Source organism: Oncorhynchus gorbuscha, linkage group LG07 (genome assembly GCF_021184085.1).
Source record: "Oncorhynchus gorbuscha isolate QuinsamMale2020 ecotype Even-year linkage group LG07, OgorEven_v1.0, whole genome shotgun sequence".
NCBI lineage: Eukaryota > Metazoa > Chordata > Actinopteri > Salmoniformes > Salmonidae > Oncorhynchus > Oncorhynchus gorbuscha.
The window spans coordinates 19,519,843-19,539,311 of record NC_060179.1 but is presented as its reverse complement, the minus strand read 5'-3'; the positions used below and the strand labels follow the sequence as shown (position 1 = coordinate 19,539,311).

At 45.6% G+C, this 19,469-nt stretch overlaps 1 protein-coding gene across 5 annotated transcripts in view; it reads right to left on the bottom strand.

The window, feature by feature from the left end:
- Nucleotides 1-656: 656 nt before the first annotated feature.
- Nucleotides 657-19,469, bottom strand: part of LOC124039596 (5'-AMP-activated protein kinase subunit gamma-2-like) — a 111,878-nt gene continuing 93,065 nt past the window's right edge. For all 5 annotated transcript variants that reach the window (XM_046355741.1, XM_046355742.1, XM_046355744.1 and 2 more), the window contains 9 exons: nucleotides 15,246-15,304; nucleotides 13,047-13,092; nucleotides 12,872-12,926; nucleotides 11,558-11,684; nucleotides 9,957-10,122; nucleotides 7,654-7,691; nucleotides 7,331-7,477; nucleotides 6,112-6,205; nucleotides 657-3,451 (listed from right to left, as the gene is read on the bottom strand). In XM_046355741.1, the coding sequence (XP_046211697.1) occupies nucleotides 2,691-3,451; nucleotides 6,112-6,205; nucleotides 7,331-7,477; nucleotides 7,654-7,691; nucleotides 9,957-10,122; nucleotides 11,558-11,684; nucleotides 12,872-12,926; nucleotides 13,047-13,092; nucleotides 15,246-15,304 (1,493 nt within the window). In that variant the 3' untranslated portion in view covers nucleotides 657-2,690. The remainder of the gene's footprint in view (nucleotides 3,452-6,111; nucleotides 6,206-7,330; nucleotides 7,478-7,653; nucleotides 7,692-9,956; nucleotides 10,123-11,557; nucleotides 11,685-12,871; nucleotides 12,927-13,046; nucleotides 13,093-15,245; nucleotides 15,305-19,469) is intronic.

The window sequence follows — 19,469 nt, the reverse complement described above, 5'->3', positions numbered from 1 at the left end:
ACGTGCTCAACACGGAAGTAAGAAGCAGACGGTAAACTACAGGACTATCATGTTAGCTCAGACTGCAATATGTTCCGGGATTCATTAAATAACACCGAGTAGTTTACCACAGCAGTCTCTGGCTTCATTAATAAGTGCATCGACGACGACACCCCCACAGTGAGCATAGGTACATACCCCAACCAGAAGCTATGGATTACAGACAACATCCGTACTGAGCTAAAGACTAGAGCTGCTGCTTTCAAGAAGCGAGACACAAATCCGGACACTGACACGACCTCAGACAAGCAATCAAACAAGCAAAGTGTCAATACAGGACTAAGTTTGAATTCTACAAGTTTGAATTCTACAAGTTTGAATTCTACTATGCCAGCTCTGACGCTCAATGAATGTGGCAGGGCTTGCAAACTATCACAGATTACAAAGAACCCCATCCATGAGCTTCCCAGAGACCTACCAAATGAGCCAAATGGTTTCTATTCCCGTTTCAAGGCAAGCACCAGCTGTTCCGGACTACTGTGTGACCTCGCTCTCCGTAGCCGATGTAAGACGTGGTGTAGCCTAGTTCAAGGCGACATTTGCACCATTGTGCAACTATGTGGTGCCATTACGTTTCGAAAATTCAATACCACAATCATACACACCAGAGAAAAAGATTCAACAGTACGTTTTATTACTTTTTCAAACAGCAAAGTAAAAAATAAAACTGAAAAGTACAATATGTATTACCATTATACTGTCGTACTCAACCAGTTCTATCCATTTTCAGTGGATAATCCCCTTATCGAGACCATCAACAATACACCACAACCTAATCCTCAAGGGAAAAATAAAATCTAAATGACGAAGAACATTATTTTACAGCATTGTATACACAGAAAAAAATAATGATCAATACAGAGTACAAGATATCTTGCATGCCTCCAAGTAACTGGAGAAGGAAAGAGAAATGTTGGATATAGGCAGCTGCTGCTCCTTGAAAAGCATTGAACAACAAAGTCAAAGTCAGCATACCGTCACCTCACTTTCGTTCTCTTCCCCCCTCTAAAATAGTTAAGCACAGAGAAAATACGATTTAATAAATACAACTTTGAATCTATCTTTACAGCATCATTTCAAAATTAACATTTCAGGAATATAACAGACAAACTTTGATTCTAGAAAATTATCTCAACATCAACAAAATAAACACAAGGTGTGATATATCATGTTTTTGGTTTTGGAAACGCTCACATTCAGTTTTAACACGTTTTTGAACATTCTCCAGCTCTCTCTCAGCCAATGACGTGTGACTACTTGTGGGGGCGAAAGGCACCAATGACGTTAAAGACAGGACAGCGAGCACAGCCCGTTGTCAAAGGGACATCATAACTAGCGGGGGGGGGGGGGGGAATTGGTATAGTTTTCAGAGAGCCTCTGTTACGTTCACAAAACCTTGTGCAAATAAAGATAAAAACAACACTCCCTGAAGGAGGAGAGCAGACAGAATCATGATAAAGATGTTGAAGTACACCGGAACAAAAAATAAGCTTAAAAGACTGATATTGAAACCATTTGTGTGCTCATGGTTGAGACTATGATCCTGTCCAGAAACAATCCTTAGCCCCTAACTTCTATGCCAGTGGTTTTCAACCAGTGTGCCTTGAGGAACTTGAAACTTTTCCCTAATCTTATTTTTTTATATTTAATTTTTATAATTTAAACACTCAAACATTTCAAGTCCGGTGCACTCAGGCTGTAACATTTGTATCATCTGAGGGTTGCGCATCACAAGCAAAGTCATTTGAATCATTTAAAAAAAACCTTTGCCTATGACTGAGAACCACTAGCACAGGCAAGTCTGATTAAGCTTAGCTGTTCCACAGCCTCTGCCATAGAAACATATGGGGAGCATGGCTTTATCGGTGGTTACATCTTTACAATGCAGAAAAAACAAATCTCTAACCAAAACGCCTCAAAACTAATGACCTATTTCCCAAGAGCTACATTTTTGTAAATTTCTAGCAGAGTCACGAGGCACTCTTGGATACACACAAATGAACCCTATTTATCTATAAGAAAAGCATTTGTCACAGAAAATAGCAGTTTGGGTGAAATGGGGGTAATTTCCACTAAAATCGATTAATAGGGACATTTTAGGTGTGCCACAGAATTTGTCTCACCTCAAGGTACGCCCCGGTTCAGAAAAGGTTGAGAACCACTGCTCTAGGTAGACACTTGGTGTAGACAGGACAACATGGTGGTAGCTCCGTCTTTCTCTCTGATAGGCTAGGTGGAATATTAGCCACATTGCTCACACCCATCCACTCCTTTCAAGTGCCTAGAGGATAGGGACTACGGGTTGTTTCTGAATTGGGCCCACAGACAGGTGATGCTGGAAGATCCAGAGGTAAATGGACGGGGGTGTTATAGTGCACAATCTGGAGAAAAGGGAGGCACAACCCAGTTATAGTAAAGTGATCCCTGGTTGGTCAGCCCGAGAAAGTCACCCATGTGACCATCTCCCCAATCACAGAAAATTACCCATTAGGACCCTGGTAAGCCGGAGTGTCACACTTCTACTAAACCACCCATCCCAAGAATTAGATCCAGCCTCTTTCTCAGCTCGCTCCTCTTCCTGAGTCAACTTCCTCTCACAGCAGCGTCATGGCAGGTCAGTCACGTACGGCTTGTAGCGACGACCATGGATGTCACTCTGCCTCGCCTTCCTCAGCATCCTTGGGTCCAGCTGCAGTCTCTACCTTCACTACTGCCTCAGACTCTGCCACGGCCTCAGCATTCCCCACCTCAGCCCCTGTCTCGGTTTCAGCCTTAATCTCCACCACCACCTCTGCTTCATCCTCTGCCATCCCCACCGCAGCCTCGGTTTCAGCCATAACCTCCACCTCAGCCTCGGTTTCAGCCTTAACCCCCACCAACTCTACCACCACCACCCCAGCTTCAGACTTAACCTCTACGTCCTCTGCCTTGGTTTCAGCCTTAACCTCCACCTCAGCCGCCATCTCTGCCTCCGTTTCACCCTTAACCTCCACTACCTCAGTCTTGATTTCTACTTCCAGCACCACCTCAGTCTCAGTCTTACCTTCCACCTCTGCTTCATCTTCCACCACCACCTCAGCTTCCACTAGAGCTTCTACCTCAGCTGCTGGTTCAGCCATCACTACCTCTGTCTCTACCAATGTTTCTGGTGGTTCCGCAGTCTCTGGTTCTGCCTCTACTAACATCTCTGGTGGTGCCTCTGCTTCGGCCTCTTCCTGTAGTTCTGCATCTGCTGCTACCTCTACCTCTGGTTCTGCCTCTACTAACATCTCTAGTGGTGCCTCTGCTTCGGCCTCTTCCTGTAGTTCTGTATCTGCTGCTACCTCTAACTCTGGTTCTGCCTCTACTAATGTTGCTGGTGGTGCCTCTGCTTCTACTTCTGGTTGTGGTTGGCTGTTCTTCCTGCAGATACCTAGAGAGAGAGAGAGAGCGAGTGAGAGCGAGAATGATTGGGTTAGCATGGAAGTGTCTCAGAGGCTCTTGTCAATGCTTATGCAGATGCATTCAGAGATGTGTGCATGACCAGTTAGCAGTGGAAATCTATTTTCGTTGCTCTCATTAAGTGTAGTTAGCTGCATACCCATGCTAAATTAAAACATGGATGTTCCCTGAGTAATGCAATTAGATAAGATAAATCTCAATTAAGCAGGAGGCTAAATCTATTTGCCGTAATTGGTGGGGAGCGCTCATCATGTCTACCCAAATCAAAATCTTTGCTGCAGCTCAGGAAAGACCTACTGTTGGATTGTTGGTGGCATCTCTGTGTGTACCTCTTTAAAATGTCTCATGCAATCTTCTTAGCTCAGAGATGTGAGGTTTTGCCTTGCTGTTGAATACCATGTACATACACGTTATACTTAAGCAATTAGGCCCGGGGGGGTGTTATATGGCCAATATACCACAGTTAAGTGCTGTTATGTACGGCGCAATGTGGAGTGCCTGGATACAGCCTTTAGATGTGGTATTATGGCCATATACCACAAACACCAATGGTGCCTTATTTCTATTATAAACTCATGTAATTAGAGCCGTAAAAATACATGTTTTGTCATACCTGTGGTATATGGTCTGTTATACCATGGCATATTGAATACTTGTTTCTGTTTGCCTTGAACGGCATTGTAGAGTGTGAATCATCTCCCTATAACGCACAGTGTATTATGCACGGTAGAATTCAATGGCCATAGTTAGTTCTTACATGATCTACGCTTGAGCTTCTTTTGAAAGCAAGTCAAAATGAAAACATGAGTGGCTTTGTTGAATTGTATTTTCATAATGGCAAGCTAGGACAGATGGTTTGGTTAGCTAAACTAGCAAGTCTGTTTGTTTGCTTGTTACCTATAGCTATCTAGTAAACTTCCAAGCTACTACTTCAGTGGATGTTGAAAACATCACCTTTCTATCTGCAAACGTGTTCAATTTTAGCCATATGGTATAAAAGGGATAAACAACGTGGCGCTCTATACATTCTCTCAATTATAATTATAATCCGTGGTGGGTCAGTTCCACTCCGCTAGCGTGTAGTGGAACACACCTATGTCATTCATTATTTTTTCCCATAGAACGCATAGCCCCTCGTTGATTATCCCTTACATATACCACGGCTGGCAGCCAATCAGCATTCTGGGCTCGAACCACCCAGTTTGTAGTTCCCAACATTAAACCCAACACATTGGGCGTGTTAATATTAACCACACTTCCCCAAGCAGATCATTAAGATGCAGTGTTCGACATCTAGATATAGAGCGGCAGCACAACTCCGTCATCTCTGACAGGCTGAAAACAGGGGGTTGTGTGTATTAGGGGATGCAACAGAACATTTGTGTCATGTTTTGCAATAGAAAATGTGCATTTCTTATTAAACAAGTCCAGGTGTTGTGGCTTTTCTGACAACGTTTGCTCAGAAAAGCTCTGTGGGCAGACTTCAAATAGAGATCTTAATAGGAGAAGTATGTAGAGAGAGAATTCTGCTTTGTGTTAGATTCTAGACCTCAGCAACATGGCTTACTTCTTGCCATTCGAGATGAATCACAATGTTTACTGATACAGCTCCCCAAATAATACCAAGGACCAAATAAAACTAGCTTAAATATTAACATGAACATAATGATGAGACACCAGCTAAACAAACTCAAGGTGTAGAGTCTGGGTAAAGGTAGAAATGTTTTGACAATCTGATTAAGTGTGCCAGGCAAGTTAAAGAAAATGACTATTTGAAACCATGTCCGGATGGTTGTAGCAAGGGGGAATGTGTTGACATGTAGAGATGAGTCTCTCTGATGGATAGAGGCTGGGATCAGACAGTGAGGCTGGGATCAGACAGTGGGGCTGGAGGGAAAGAGGGATGGAGGAAATGAGAGAAAGAGGGATGAGGAGAGGGAAATAGGGATGAGGAGAGGAGGGAATGAGAGATGGAGGGGAGGGGAAGTAGCAGAAAAGCGATCCATCAGGGAGGAGACAGAAAGAGAGGAGAGGGTGGGGCATGGAGAGATAAATGGTAGGGCCTGCTACTCGGTCATCACTCAGCCTTCATGACACAGGCACGAAAACACACACTAAAGGAACATTCTCACTCAGGCTAGAACACATTTGTACACAGCACAAAAGACACACGCTTAACCACAAGCTTGATTATGTGTGAGCAAGCAAACCCTGTGTATTCCATATAGCATGGTCCCCCTCATCAGTACCTTCCCCCAGCATGTTCCAATACCCCAGAGAGAAACCACAGTCACATTCCACAGCCTACCGCCTCACACAACCCAGACTAGACCTGGGTTAAGAGTCAAATACTTACACATTTGAGGTGCACTTGATATGGAATAGTTGAGACTATTCCAAAGGTTCCATTGTACCAGGTAAACCAAATCAAGTGCAGCTCAAGTACCTGAAAGCATTCAACACACAGCATGTATATGTCCCAGGGCCAAATCAGACTAGCCCGCGCCACACCGTGCCATATCATACCAGTTTACAGAGGCCTTCCTTTTGTCTATTGTTGGGGGTGGAGACAGGACAGGGTGGAGGTTATTTTATTTTATTTCTATTAGGAGGAACGCTGGGCGTTTATACCTGCAGGGGCGAGCACCAGGGCCTGCAGGATGTCCGACAGGGACACGATGCCCACGATCCGGGCATTCTCATCCACCACAACCAGCCTGTGGACCTGGGGACCAGAGGAGCAGGAATATTATAGGAGGAGAGGATCAAGGTTAGCAGAGAAAAGAGGAGAGGGTGCCATATTATATCTGAGACTGACAGGAGAGGGTGCCATATTATATCTGAGACTGACAGGAGAGGGTGCCATATTATATCTGAGACTGTGACAGGAGACGGTGCCATATTATATCTGAGACTGACAGGAGAGGGTGCCATATTATATCTGAGACTGTGACAGGAGACGGTGCCATATTATATTTGAGACTGACAGGAGAGGGTGCTCTATTATATCTGAGACTGACAGGAGAGGGTGCTCTATTATATCTGAGACTGACAGGAGAGGGTGCTCTATTATATCTGAGACTGACAGGAGAGGGTGCTCTATTATATCTGAGACTGACAGGAGAGGGTGCTCTATTATATCTGAGACTGACAGGAGAGGGTGCTCTATTATATCTGAGACTGACAGGAGAGGGTGCTATATTATATCTGAGACTGACAGGAGAGGGTGCTATATTATATCTGAGACTGTGACAGGAGAGGGTGCTATATTATATCTGAGACTGTGACAGGAGAGGGTGCTATATTATATCTGAGACTGTGACAGGAGAGGGTGCTATATTATATCTGAGACTGACAGGAGAGGGTGCTATATTATATCTGAGACTGTGACAGGAGACGGTGCTATATTATATCCGAGACTGATAGGAGACGGTGCCATATTATATCTGAGACTGACAGGAGAGGGTGCTATATTATATCTGAGACTGACAGGAGACGGTGCTATATTATATCTGAGACTGACAGGAGAGGCTGCTATATTATATCTGAGACTGTGACAGGAGACGGTGCTATATTATATCTGAGACTGACAGGAGAGGGTGCTCTATTATGTCTGAGACTGACAGGAGAGGGTGCTATATTATATCTGAGACAGAGGAGACAGTGCTATATTATATCTGAGACAGAGGAGACAGTGCTATATTATATCTGAGACTGACAGGAGAAGGTGCTATATTATATCTGAGACTGACAGGAGACGGTGCTATATTATATCTGAGACTGTGACAGGAGAGGGTTTTGAAGGTCTGGTGTGTGTGTGTGTGTGTGTGTATGTATATGAGACAGTCACCTCTGCTTTGACTATCCTGTCCACGATGGTCTCCAGTGTCTCGAGCCGGTTGCACTTCATGACGCCTTCAAAGTACTGTGAGCGATGCCTCAGAGCCTGGGTCACCGTGATGTCCAGGTTGTTGTAGGTCTTCTCAGCAGCAAGGTTCTACACACAGTAAAGACAAACAACTACTTAGTCCATCTCTGAACATTCACTTATGATAAGAAATATTAATCAACATTGAATTAGTCAACTTTTTAAACAGGTGTTTGATGATGATTAAATGTTTAGGAAAGGGATACATTTAAAAAATATATTTAAGAAAGAAAAGGGTTACTTACAATGACATCAAACTTGGAATAGATATCCACTACTTTTCCTGAAAAGTTGAAAAACCAAAGAGATTCACAATCCGGCTAGAACCATACAACCGACACATACGGCATTTACACAAATTACTTGATTGGCTGAAAGAAATTGATAATAGCCAACAGTCAGCTTGTGGAAACTTTCGTTAGACTTCAATGCGGGCTTATGACATTATCGATCATCATCATTATCGAAAAACTTGTATTATTGCTTTTTATCCCCTGCTACATCGTGGATGGAGAGTTACCCGTCTACCAGAACACAGAGGGTGTTCCTTAGCGGAGGCCTCTCCAACATCATCCAGGTAGAGTCTGGCATTCCCGATGGCAGTTGTCTCGGCCCCTTTTTACAATCTTTACTAATGACCTGGCACTGAGTAAAGCCTTTGTGTCTATGTATGCTGATGACTCAACAGTATACTCAATACCCCAGCAAGTGAAATCCCCGAGCTGCAGTCCATTTCAGAATGGGTGGCTAGTAATAAACTAGTATAAATATTTCAAAAACTAAAAAGCACTGTATTTGGGAAAAACCATTCCCTAAACCTCAACAAAATGTTGTAATGAATAATGTGAAATTTGAGCAAGTGGAGGAAACTAAACTGCTTGGAGTAACCCTGAAAGTAAACTATAATGGTCAAAACATATTGACTAGCTAAGATGGGGAGAAGTCTGTCCATAATAAAGCACTGCTCTGATGTGGTCATCCTGTCTGGGTTGGCCCCCACTATGGTTGTGCCATGGCGGAGATCTTTGTGGGCTATACTCAGCCTTGTCTCAGGATGGTAAGTTGGTGGTTGAAGATATCCCTCTAGTGGTGTGGGGGCTGTGCTTTGGCAAAGTGGGTGGGGTTATATCCTTCCTGTTTGGCCCTGTCCGGGGGTGTCCTCGGATGGGGCCACAGTGTCTCCTGACCCCTCCTGTCTCAGCCTCCAGTATTTATGCTGCAGTAGTTTGTGTCGGGGGGCTAGGGTCAGTTTGTTATATCTGGAGTACTTCTCCTGTCCTATTCGGTGTCCTGTGTGAATCTAAGTGTGCGTTCTCTAATTCTCTCCTTCTCTTTTCTTTCTTTCTCTCTCTCGGAGGACCTGAGCCCTAGGACCATGCCCCAGGACTACCTGACATGATGACTCCTTGCTGTCCCCAGTCCACCTGACCGTGCTGCTGCTCCAGCTTCAACTCTTCTGCCTTATTATTATTCGACCATGCTGGTCATTTATGAACATTTGAACATCTTGGCCATGTTCTGTTATAATCTCCACCCAGCACAGCCAGAAGAGGACTGGCCACCCCACATAGCCTGGTTCCTCTCTAGGTTTCTTCCTAGGTTTTGGCCTTTCTAGGGAGTTTTTCCTAGCCACCGTGCTTCTACACCTGCATTGCTTGCTGTTTGGGGTTTTAAGCTGGGTTTCTGTACAGCACTTTGAGATATCAGCTGATGTACGAAGGGCTATATAAATACATTTGATTTGCTCTGCTTTCTTGATATTGCCATCAACAAAACACGTCCTACAGGCCCTAGTTTTGTCGCACTTGGACTTCTGCCCAGTCATGTGGTCAAGTGCCACAAAGAGGGACATTACACTTTGCACTGAACAGAGCAGCACGGCCAGCCCTTAAATGTACATGGAGAGCTAACATCAGTGGCACTCATTTCAATCTCTCCTGGTTCAAATTAGAGGAGAGATTGAATGCATCACTATATGTCTTTGAGAGGTATTGACATGTTGAAAGCACCGAGCAGTCTGTTCAAACGACTAGCACACAGCTAAGAGACCCATGCCCACAAGACATTCCACCAGGGGTCTCTTCAGTTCCCAGGTCCAGAACACACTCCAGGAAACACAGTACTACATAGAGCCATGACTACATGGAACTCCTATTCCACATCAACTAACTCATGCAAGCAGTAAAATCTGATCAAAACTAAACCTTATGGTGCAACGCGGACTGTGAAGAGACACACACACACACACACTCCACACAAACGCACATTGTAATATTGTTGTATAATACATGTTGTATTGTCGATATGTAGTGGTGTAATAATGTTATATGATGTACTGTTTTATGTGTAATCTAAGTGCCTTAATGTGTTTGGACCCCAGGAAGAGTAGCTGCTGTCTTGGCAGGGGATCTCTAATAAATACACCACCACACGTCTGCTCAGCCTGAAGCACACACACACACACACACACACACACACACACACACACACACACACACACACACACACACACACACACACACACACACACACACACACACACACACACCTGACTCGTCCACCACTGGCAGTGCGGACACCCTCCGGTCCACAAAGATTTTGAGGGCCTTGATGATGGGTGTGTTGGGGTGGATGAAGGCAATGTTGTGGTAGGTCCCGATGGTTAGTTCCTCCAAAGTCTGCTTCATAAAGGCAGGCTTGGGCATCTCACACACCTGCCACATATTCATAAGGGAGAAAACGTTTGGAAATTCTTATTAACATTGACTGAAACCAGGCAGAACTACCAATGAGAAACACTTTTGGAAATGTTGTAAAAGGTTTTTTGTTTGCGTGACCTAATAAACATGAGATAGGAGAGATGGGACAAAGCACTTTAGGATTAAACTGGTTTCGCCTCCATTTGACTGTCTAATGTAGTGTCAGCAGTCATTCCATCAGTCTACCGGTGCCATTTTTGATATTGTCCATGTCTGTCTGACCTTCTTGCATGCCCTGCTCATATTACCATGAATGTCTGCCGGTCTATTTTTCAGTCCATCTGTCTCATTCTCTATGTCTGTCTGTCTGTCGGTCTTGTATTCTGTCCGTCTATTCCTGTGTATGTACAATCACCTGGTCTATCAGTTCCTTAGTGCGCCAGGTAGCCTAGCAATTAAGAGCGTTAGGTCAGTAACCAAAAGGTCACTGGTTCGAATCCCCGAGCCGGCAAGGTAGGAAAAAAAATCTGCCATTCTGCCCTTGAGCAAGGCAATTAATCCCCAAACACGGCACACACATTTCAGTTGAAGGCATTCAGTTGTGCAACGGACTAGGTATCCCCTTTCTCCTAACCCGCGACAGACGGATGTCCTTCTGTCAAGTAGGTTCATATTTCCTAACGTCCTTCCTGTGATCTACTTTATTATGCAGAGATACATTTCACACTCCCTTCTACAGGTCAGACACCTTCGCCTAGACAAGACTGCTTCTCTAGCCAGCAGCCTGCTACCGTACTACCTTAACGCAACCAATTCATTCATTTATTAAACAACATTTCATTTCATGAATTAACTCTCAAACGGATAGAATGAATATAAAATCATTTCCCGAATTAGTGGATTTGAAACTGGTAACTGCGTTATATAGTCACAACACATCGTTAGACTTGAGGTCATCCAGGCAAAAAACAGATGTTTCAGTTTTATTGAACCTTTATTTAAATAGGCAAGTCAGTCCGATCGAGTAAACCACGTGTCAAACTCATTCCACGGAGGGCCTAGTGTCTGTGGGTTTTCCTTCCTCTCTTGAACCTGACTGATGAATTAAGGTCAGTAATTAGTAAGGAACTCCCCTCACCTGGTCGTCTAGGTCTTAATTGAAAGGAAAAACCAGCAGACACTAGGCCCTCCACGGAATGAGTTCGACTCCCCTGGATTAAACTAATCCCCTACTGAATCAGATAAAACCAGCCTCTCTAGACTCCATCCTTTCATCATCCTACCTTTGTAGGTGTCCTCCTTAATTTCCTTCCCTCATCCCATCTTTCAGAGTGTATGTTACCTTCAATTCTACAGAGATCCAACAAGGGGCAGCATACTCTTAAATTGCCACCCACCGTGTGTTATTCCTATAAGAGAGCCCATGCTTCACACATCCAGTTTGACTTACGAAGAGCTGGAGGAACTTGAGGATCCTCTTGTGCGTGAGGATATAAAGCGCGTTGCCGCTGACTGGGTCGATGACGGGCAGCCGGTGGATCTTGTTCTTGATGAGCGAGTACACCGCGTCGAATATGCTGGGAGAGAGAGATCAATAGAAGATTGGGTTAAAATAACACAGACAACCTGTCTTTGCCAATAAAGCACTCGAGACCGAGGGTGTTGATACATTGACTCTCTCTCGCTCTCCATCAATCGTCTCCATCTTTAAAACAGCACGTCGTGGTCGAGTCTCCAGAAAAACAGGTTCACAGTCCAGGCTACCTTTTTAAGTACTGCATTGGCTAGGAGGCTTTCGTAAAACCTGTTTCAGAACATTCTGCTTGGATAGAAATGCTACAGTATCTAACGGAGGCGCCATAAAACACTAAGTGGACCTAATTCAGCGAAAAGCTCAAGCAAATCGACCAGATGACGTGCAAACACAAAGTATCCATGCATGTTAAACCATGAACCACACAGGAAGTCATCAGAAACAAGGGGCTAACTAGGAAGGTAAACAGATCTGCTCTCTATCCCAGTCTTTCTCCTTCAGACTCAAACCAAATAGTCTATCAGAAAGCAAAACCACGAAGACAACGGATTGTCATTAAGCAATTCAATGATACTGATGTTCTCCCAAAAGGAGGCAGAAACCAAACCAGAGGCATGTTAACCTGGGATGATGCCGTAGTCGAGTGCCCTAGGTGGTATTTTAAGCAGAGGTTCTTTTTTTAGAGTCTGGCTCATATGGCTTTTCACGGGATGGACCGTGAATTATTCAGTGTGAAGAAAATAAACAATTGGAAAGGCTGTCGCAGAGCAGGGAAAAGAGGACAAAAATATGAGGGGAAAGTACCAGAACTTTCCCCAGAAATCTAGGGAACGTACGGCATACTTGAAACTCCACCTGGGAGAGCGTATTGACAATAAATGACTCTATAAACTCTAACTGAGTGAGGAAGCCAGGCTAATTTGCAGTGTTTATGACCATAAACATAATTTGAAGTGTATTTCTATGACTATGATGTAGAAAGAAACGAGTAGACAAATCAGATTTCCCAATCAACTTTGAGTTGAATATGGACCGTTAGCATAATGGAGTCCCTCAGTGTAATGATGAGCCAAGTAAAGTTAATCATGAACGGATCATTACTATCCTGTTCATGGATCTGCAGGTTCATTTCCCCATCATACATGTTGTGTTTTATTTTAACTTCCTATATAAAACAAAGACAAATATGAAATGCAGGTGACATGTATAAGAAATGTGGACCAGGCTCACCTCGCATCAGGTGATATGTTCACTAATGGCTTAAAGGTTTCTTGTAGGTAGAGCTCTACAGGACAGACAAATAACAAAAAGCACCAAACTATCAAATCCATTTCTTTATAATCTGTTGACCAACTGATAAAAAGGGTTGTTTTGAAAGTGGAAATCTGCTGGAAAGTTGCTATACCTCTCCATGTTTCAATCTGATGTTCCTCCAGCTCGTAGATTTGTACCTATAAGACAGAACATTCAACAATTAGTGATATTTAACATGCTTTCCATGACTTGAACATAGCACACAGCATTACATTTATAATGGTTTTGTTTTTAGAAGCATTTGTTAGAATTAGAAACTTAATATAAAAAATATATAAATCACAGCAATTGTCAGAAGAAAAACATGTAAGCACTGGCATCATGAAAAATCAAACAGGTGGGAAAGTACCAGAATTTGGCACCACTATCAAGTTCCCTCTCAGTCTCAGCTAATGACAGGGACTATTTCCTCATCAATATGCATAAGTCTGATATGGAAGGTTCCATAGAGGGTCTAAATCAGGTCCACCTCAACCCTCTCCGACGTAAAACAAGACAGTTATGAGAACCGCTGCTAATGAATAACAACAGCAAAGAAAGGAAGGGGGGAAGGGGAGATGAGGGAGCAGTAGGTCCTCAATGACTTCATTACAAAAACAAAGGCCATTTCTATGGTACCCACAGCTACATTGAGCCCATTAGGAGAATATGAACAACGGGGGATTTGCTTGGTAATGCGTGTCGATCATTCTTTAGAATGGTGGTGTGACAGACTAGCGAGGTGGATGGAGGATAGACAAAATGCCCATTGAGCTCTATCATCTCTTGAAGTACCCTTAGGCAGACGGAGTAGAGGGTTATAATACAATAGTCAAAGCACTGAGGCCTTTTCTGTTCTTCTGTAAAACAACAGCTACATCACATTCACAATAACACAATTACTGATCCAGGACTCTCTCTGTGTGTGTGTGTGTGTGTGTGTGTGTGTGTGTGTGTGTGTGTGTGTGTGTGTGTGTGTGTGTGTGTGTGTGTGTGTCAGCTTGACCACAAACTCACTCAAAAAGTCCACAAACAAATGAAAGGCCATTGGGCAGCCCACTCGTCAGTCAGTCCAGACTAGAGGAACTTTGACTCATCTTGGAGTAAGTTTGGATAATTCAGGCTAAAACCGGGGAATTTTTGGAAAGCTACCAGAATTTGGCAACACTCTCAGTGATCTGTCTTAGGCAATAACAGAGGCACTGACTATTTCCTCATGAATATGATATGGAAGGACTGACAAACGCTTAACTGCATTGGTTGTTCTCTTGACTATGGATTAACTAAGGATAGCCATTAGGATGCCCACACACTGTCGCCGTCAGCTGGCCTAACAAATACCAATAAATAATGGGACGGGGAAAATCCCAAGCTGGGCCTAGCCTCACTAGCTGGGCTTTCTATAATATGTGTAATATGCAGGAGTGACCACTCAGGTAACACGAACACAGAAACTCCCATCTCTCACCACTGACAACACTTCCATTGATTCAAGTTACATTATGAATGACACATTTTATTTTTTACTTAACATGTCAAATGTATTTTCTAGCTGAAAAATCATTGGTCATTGTTCATAACAGTTTTGCTGCTATTTTGACCAGGCCTCTCGAAAAAAACATGACAATACTGCACTCTGCCGTCATTAAGCTTTAGCTGTACTAGGGAGGACTCCTGGAAAAAAAGCTACATGGAAGTGGTTCTCATTACATGACACAGCTGAGCAATACAGGCTATTTACACTACAGCCTACTGTAGTCAGCTGGCTGGCACATCTGCTGTGGTGAGTGTGAGGGTGTTCAGTGGGTGTGTGTTATACTTGACTACAATCACTGTGGGTGAGCTGGTGTGAGAGACAGTTAAGAGCAAGAGTGTGTGTGTGTGTGTGTGTGTGTGTGTGTGTGTGTACACACAGGGTAAAACATGTGTGAAAGCCCTGGGTCAGAACAGAGAGACCGTACTGCAGAATCACCATCTTCTCGTGACCTGATGATTAATGATGATGTCTCTCTCCACTCTGCCTGTAAAGCTCCATGACACAGTGCCTGAGATGGAGGTGTTGTTTAAGCTCCCAGTCAGTTAATGTCTCTGGCTGTGGTGACAATAGGAAGCCGAAGCCATACAGTCAAACCATTTCAACCACAGTCATGTTCAGTAGTATGGACTGAAACAGGGAGTAACTAGCTGGACATGCTCAATGAGAAAACACTCATTTTCATTTTCTGTAGCAAAATATTTGTACATTATTTCCATTGCCCTAATGAACATGACCCAAAAGTCCTTGGTATCTGTCTGATAAGGGGTCACGTACCATGGGAGACTTATAGTATCTGTGGAGGATGTTGATGAAGTCTGTGATGGTTAACATTCCTGAAGAGAGAGCGAGAGGGAGAAAAAGGATTGGTCTTGTTTATTGCAGTAATTATTCACATTGCACAGGTGTTGGATTTGTCCAAGCACATACACTCACTGGTACTGACAGAGGGAGACAGAGGAGAGAAGATGAGGAGCAGCAGAGGGAGGTACAGGTGGAACAGAAGGGTAATGTGTGAGATCGGGAGAGGATAGGGAAAAAGAGAGGATAGGGAGTGGAGAGGATGGGGAAGGGAGAAGATGGAGGGGATAGTGAGAAAGAGGATAGAGGGTGGAGAGGATGGGGAAGGGAGAAGATGGAGGGGATAGTGAGAAAGAGGATAGAGGATGGAGAGGAGAGAAGATAGGGAGGGGATACTGAAAAAGAGGATAGAGGGTTGAGAGGATGGGGAAGGGAGAAGATAGGGAGGGGATACTGAGAAAGAGGATAGAGGGTGGAGAGGATAGGGAGGATACTGAGAAAGAGGATAGAGGGTGGAGAGGATGGGGAAGGGAGAAGATAGGGAGGGGATACTGAGAAAGAGGATAGAGGGTGGAGAGGATGGGGAGGGGAGAAGATAGGGAGGGGATACTGAGAAAGAGGATAGAGGGTGGAGAGGATGGGGAGGGGATACTGAGAAAGAGGATAGAGGGTGGAGAGGATGGGGAGGGGAGAAGATGGAGGGGATAGTGAGAAAGAGGATAGAGGATGGAGAGGAGAGAAGATAGGGAGGGGATACTGAGAAAGAGGATAGAGGGTGGAGAGGATGGGGAGGGGATACTGAGAAAGAGGATAGAGGGTGGAGAGGGGAGAAGATAGGGAGGGGATACTGAGAAAGAGGATAGAGGGTGGAGAGGATGGGGAAGGGAGAAGATACTGAGAAAGAGGATAGAGGGTGGAGAGGAGAGAAGATAGGGAGGGGATACGGAGAAAGAGGATAGAGGGTGGAGAGAAGATAGGGAGGGGATACTGAGAAAGAGGATAGAGGGTGGAGAGGATGGGGAAGGGAGAAGATAGGGAGGGGATACTGAGAAAGAGGATAGAGGGTGGAGAGGAGAGAAGATAGGGAGGGGATACGGAGAAAGAGGATAGAGGGTGGAGAGGAGAGAAGATAGGGAGGGGATACTGAGAAAGAGGATAGAGGGTGGAGAGGATGGGGAAGGGAGAAGATAGGGAGGGGATACTGAGAAAGAGGATAGAGTGTGGAGAGGATGGGGAAGGGAGAAGATAGGGAGGGGATACTGAGAAAGAGGATAGAGGGTGGAGAGGATGGGGAAGGGAGAAGATAGGGAGGGGATACTGAGAAAGAGGATAGAGGGTGGAGAGGATGGGGAAGGGAGAAGATGGAGGGGATAGTGAGAAAGAGGATAGAGGATGGAGAGGAGAGAAGATAGGGAGGGGATACTGAAAAAGAGGATAGAGGGTTGAGAGGATGGGGAAGGGAGAAGATAGGGAGGGGATACTGAGAAAGAGGATAGAGGGTGGAGAGGATAGGGAGGGGATACTGAGAAAGAGGATAGAGGGTGGAGAGGATGGGGAAGGGAGAAGATAGGGAGGGGATACTGAGAAAGAGGATAGAGGGTGGAGAGGATGGGGAGGGGAGAAGATAGGGAGGGGATACTGAGAAAGAGGATAGAGGGTGGAGAGGATGGGGAAGGGAGAAGATACTGAGAAAGAGGATAGAGGGTGGAGAGGAGAGAAGATAGGGAGGGGATACTGAGAAAGAGGATAGAGGGTGGAGAGGATGGGGAGGGGATACTGAGAAAGAGGATAGAGGGTGGAGAGGAGAGAAGATAGGGAGGGGATACTGAGAAAGAGGATAGAGGGTGGAGAGGAGAGAAGATAGGGAGGGGATACTGAGAAAGAGGATAGAGGGTGGAGAGGAGAGAAGATAGGGAGGGGATACTGAGAAAGAGGATAGAGGGTGGAGAGGAGAGAAGATAGGGAGGGGATACTGAGAAAGAGGATAGAGGGTGGAGAGGAGAGAAGATAGGGAGGGGATACTGAGAAAGAGGATAGAGGGTGGAGAGGATGGGGAGGGGAGAAGATGGGGAGGGGAGAAGATAGGGAGGGGATACTGAGAAAGAGGATAGAGGGTGGAGAGGATGGGGAGGGGATACTGAGAAAGAGGATAGAGGGTGGAGAGGATGGGGAGGGGAGAAGATGGAGGGGATAGTGAGAAAGAGGATAGAGGATGGAGAGGAGAGAAGATAGGGAGGGGATACTGAGAAAGAGGATAGAGGGTGGAGAGGATGGGGAGGGGATACTGAGAAAGAGGATAGAGGGTGGAGAGGGGAGAAGATAGGGAGGGGATACTGAGAAAGAGGATAGAGGGTGGAGAGGATGGGGAAGGGAGAAGATACTGAGAAAGAGGATAGAGGGTGGAGAGGAGAGAAGATAGGGAGGGGATACGGAGAAAGAGGATAGAGGGTGGAGAGAAGATAGGGAGGGGATACTGAGAAAGAGGATAGAGGGTGGAGAGGATGGGGAAGGGAGAAGATAGGGAGGGGATACGGAGAAAGAGGATAGAGGGTGGAGAGGAGAGAAGATAGGGAGGGGATACTGAGAGAAAGAGGATAGAGGGTGGAGAGGATGGGGAGAAGATAGGGAGGGGATACTGAGAAAGAATGACTTAAATGGGAAATGTAAATAGGGAGGGATACTGAGAAAGAGGATAGAGTGTGGAGAGGATGGGGAAGGGAGAAGATAGGGAGGGGATACTGAGAAAGAGGATAGAGGGTGGAGAGGATGGGGAAGGGAGAAGATAGGGAGGGGATACTGAGAAAGCGGATAGAGGGTGGAGAGGATGGGGAAGGGAGAAGATAGGGAGGGGATACTGAGAAAGAGGATAGAGGGTGGAGAGGATGGGGAAGGGAGAAGATAGGGAGGGGATACTGAGAAAGAGGATAGAGGGTGGAGAGGAGGGGAAGGGAGAAGATAGGGAGGGGATACTGAGAAACAGGATAGAGGGTGGAGAGGGGAGAAGATAGGGAGGGGATACTGAGAAAGAGGATAGAGGGTGAAAAGGGGAAAAGACCGGGAGGGGATACTGAGAAAGAGGATAGAGGATGGGGAGGGGAGAAGATAGGGAGGGGATACTGAGAAAGAGGATAGAGGGTGGAGTGGATGGGGAGGGGAGAAGATAGGGAGGGGATACTGAGAAAGAGGGTGGAGTGGATGGGGAAGGGAGAAGATAGGGAGGGGATACTGAAAAAGAGGATAGAGGGTGGAGAGGATGGGGAGGGGATACTGAGAAAGAGGATAGAGGGTGGAGAGGATGGGGAAGGGAGAAGATAGGGAGGGGATACTGAGAAAGAGGATAGAGGGTGGAGAGGATGGGGAAGGGAGAAGATAGGGAGGGAATACTGAGAAAGAGGATAGAGGGTGGAGAGGATGGGGAGGGGATACTGAGAAAGAGGATAGAGGGTGGGGAGGGAAGAAGATAGGGAGGGGATACTGAGAAAGAGGGGAGAAGATGGGGAGGGGAGAAGATAGGGAGGGGATACTGAGAAAGAGGATAGAGGGTGGAGTGGATGGGGAGGGGGGAAGATAGGGAGGGTATACTGAGAAAGAGGATAGAGGGTGGAGTGGATGGGGAAGGGAGAAGATAGGGAGGGGATAGAGGGTGGAGTGGTGGATGGATAGGGAGGGGATACTGGAAGGGAGGGTGGAAGATGGGGAGGAGAAGGAGGGGATACTGAAAAAGAGGATAGAGGGTGGAGAGGATGGGGAAGGGAGAAGATAGGGAGGGGATAGAGGGTGGAGAGGATGGGGAAGGGAGAAGATAGGGAGGGGATACTGAGAAAGAGGATAGAGGGTGGAGTGGATGGGGAGGGGAGAAGATGGGGAGGGGATACTGAGAAAGAGGGGAGAAGATGGGGAGGGGATACTGAGAAAGAGGGGAGATGGGGAGGGGATACTGAGGGAGGGGAGAAGATGGGGAGGGGATACTGAGAAAGAGGGGAGAAGATGGGGAGGGGATACTGAGAAAGAGGACAGGCTGTAGAGAGGATGGGGAAGGGAGAAGATAGGGAGAGGATACTGAGAAAGAGGATAGAGGGTGGAGAGGATGAGGAAGGGATACTGAGGATAGAGGGTGGAGAGGATGGGGAAGGGAGAAGATTGGGAGGGGATACTGAGAAAGAGGACAGGGAGGGGGTTGTGAGAAAGAGGACAGGGTGT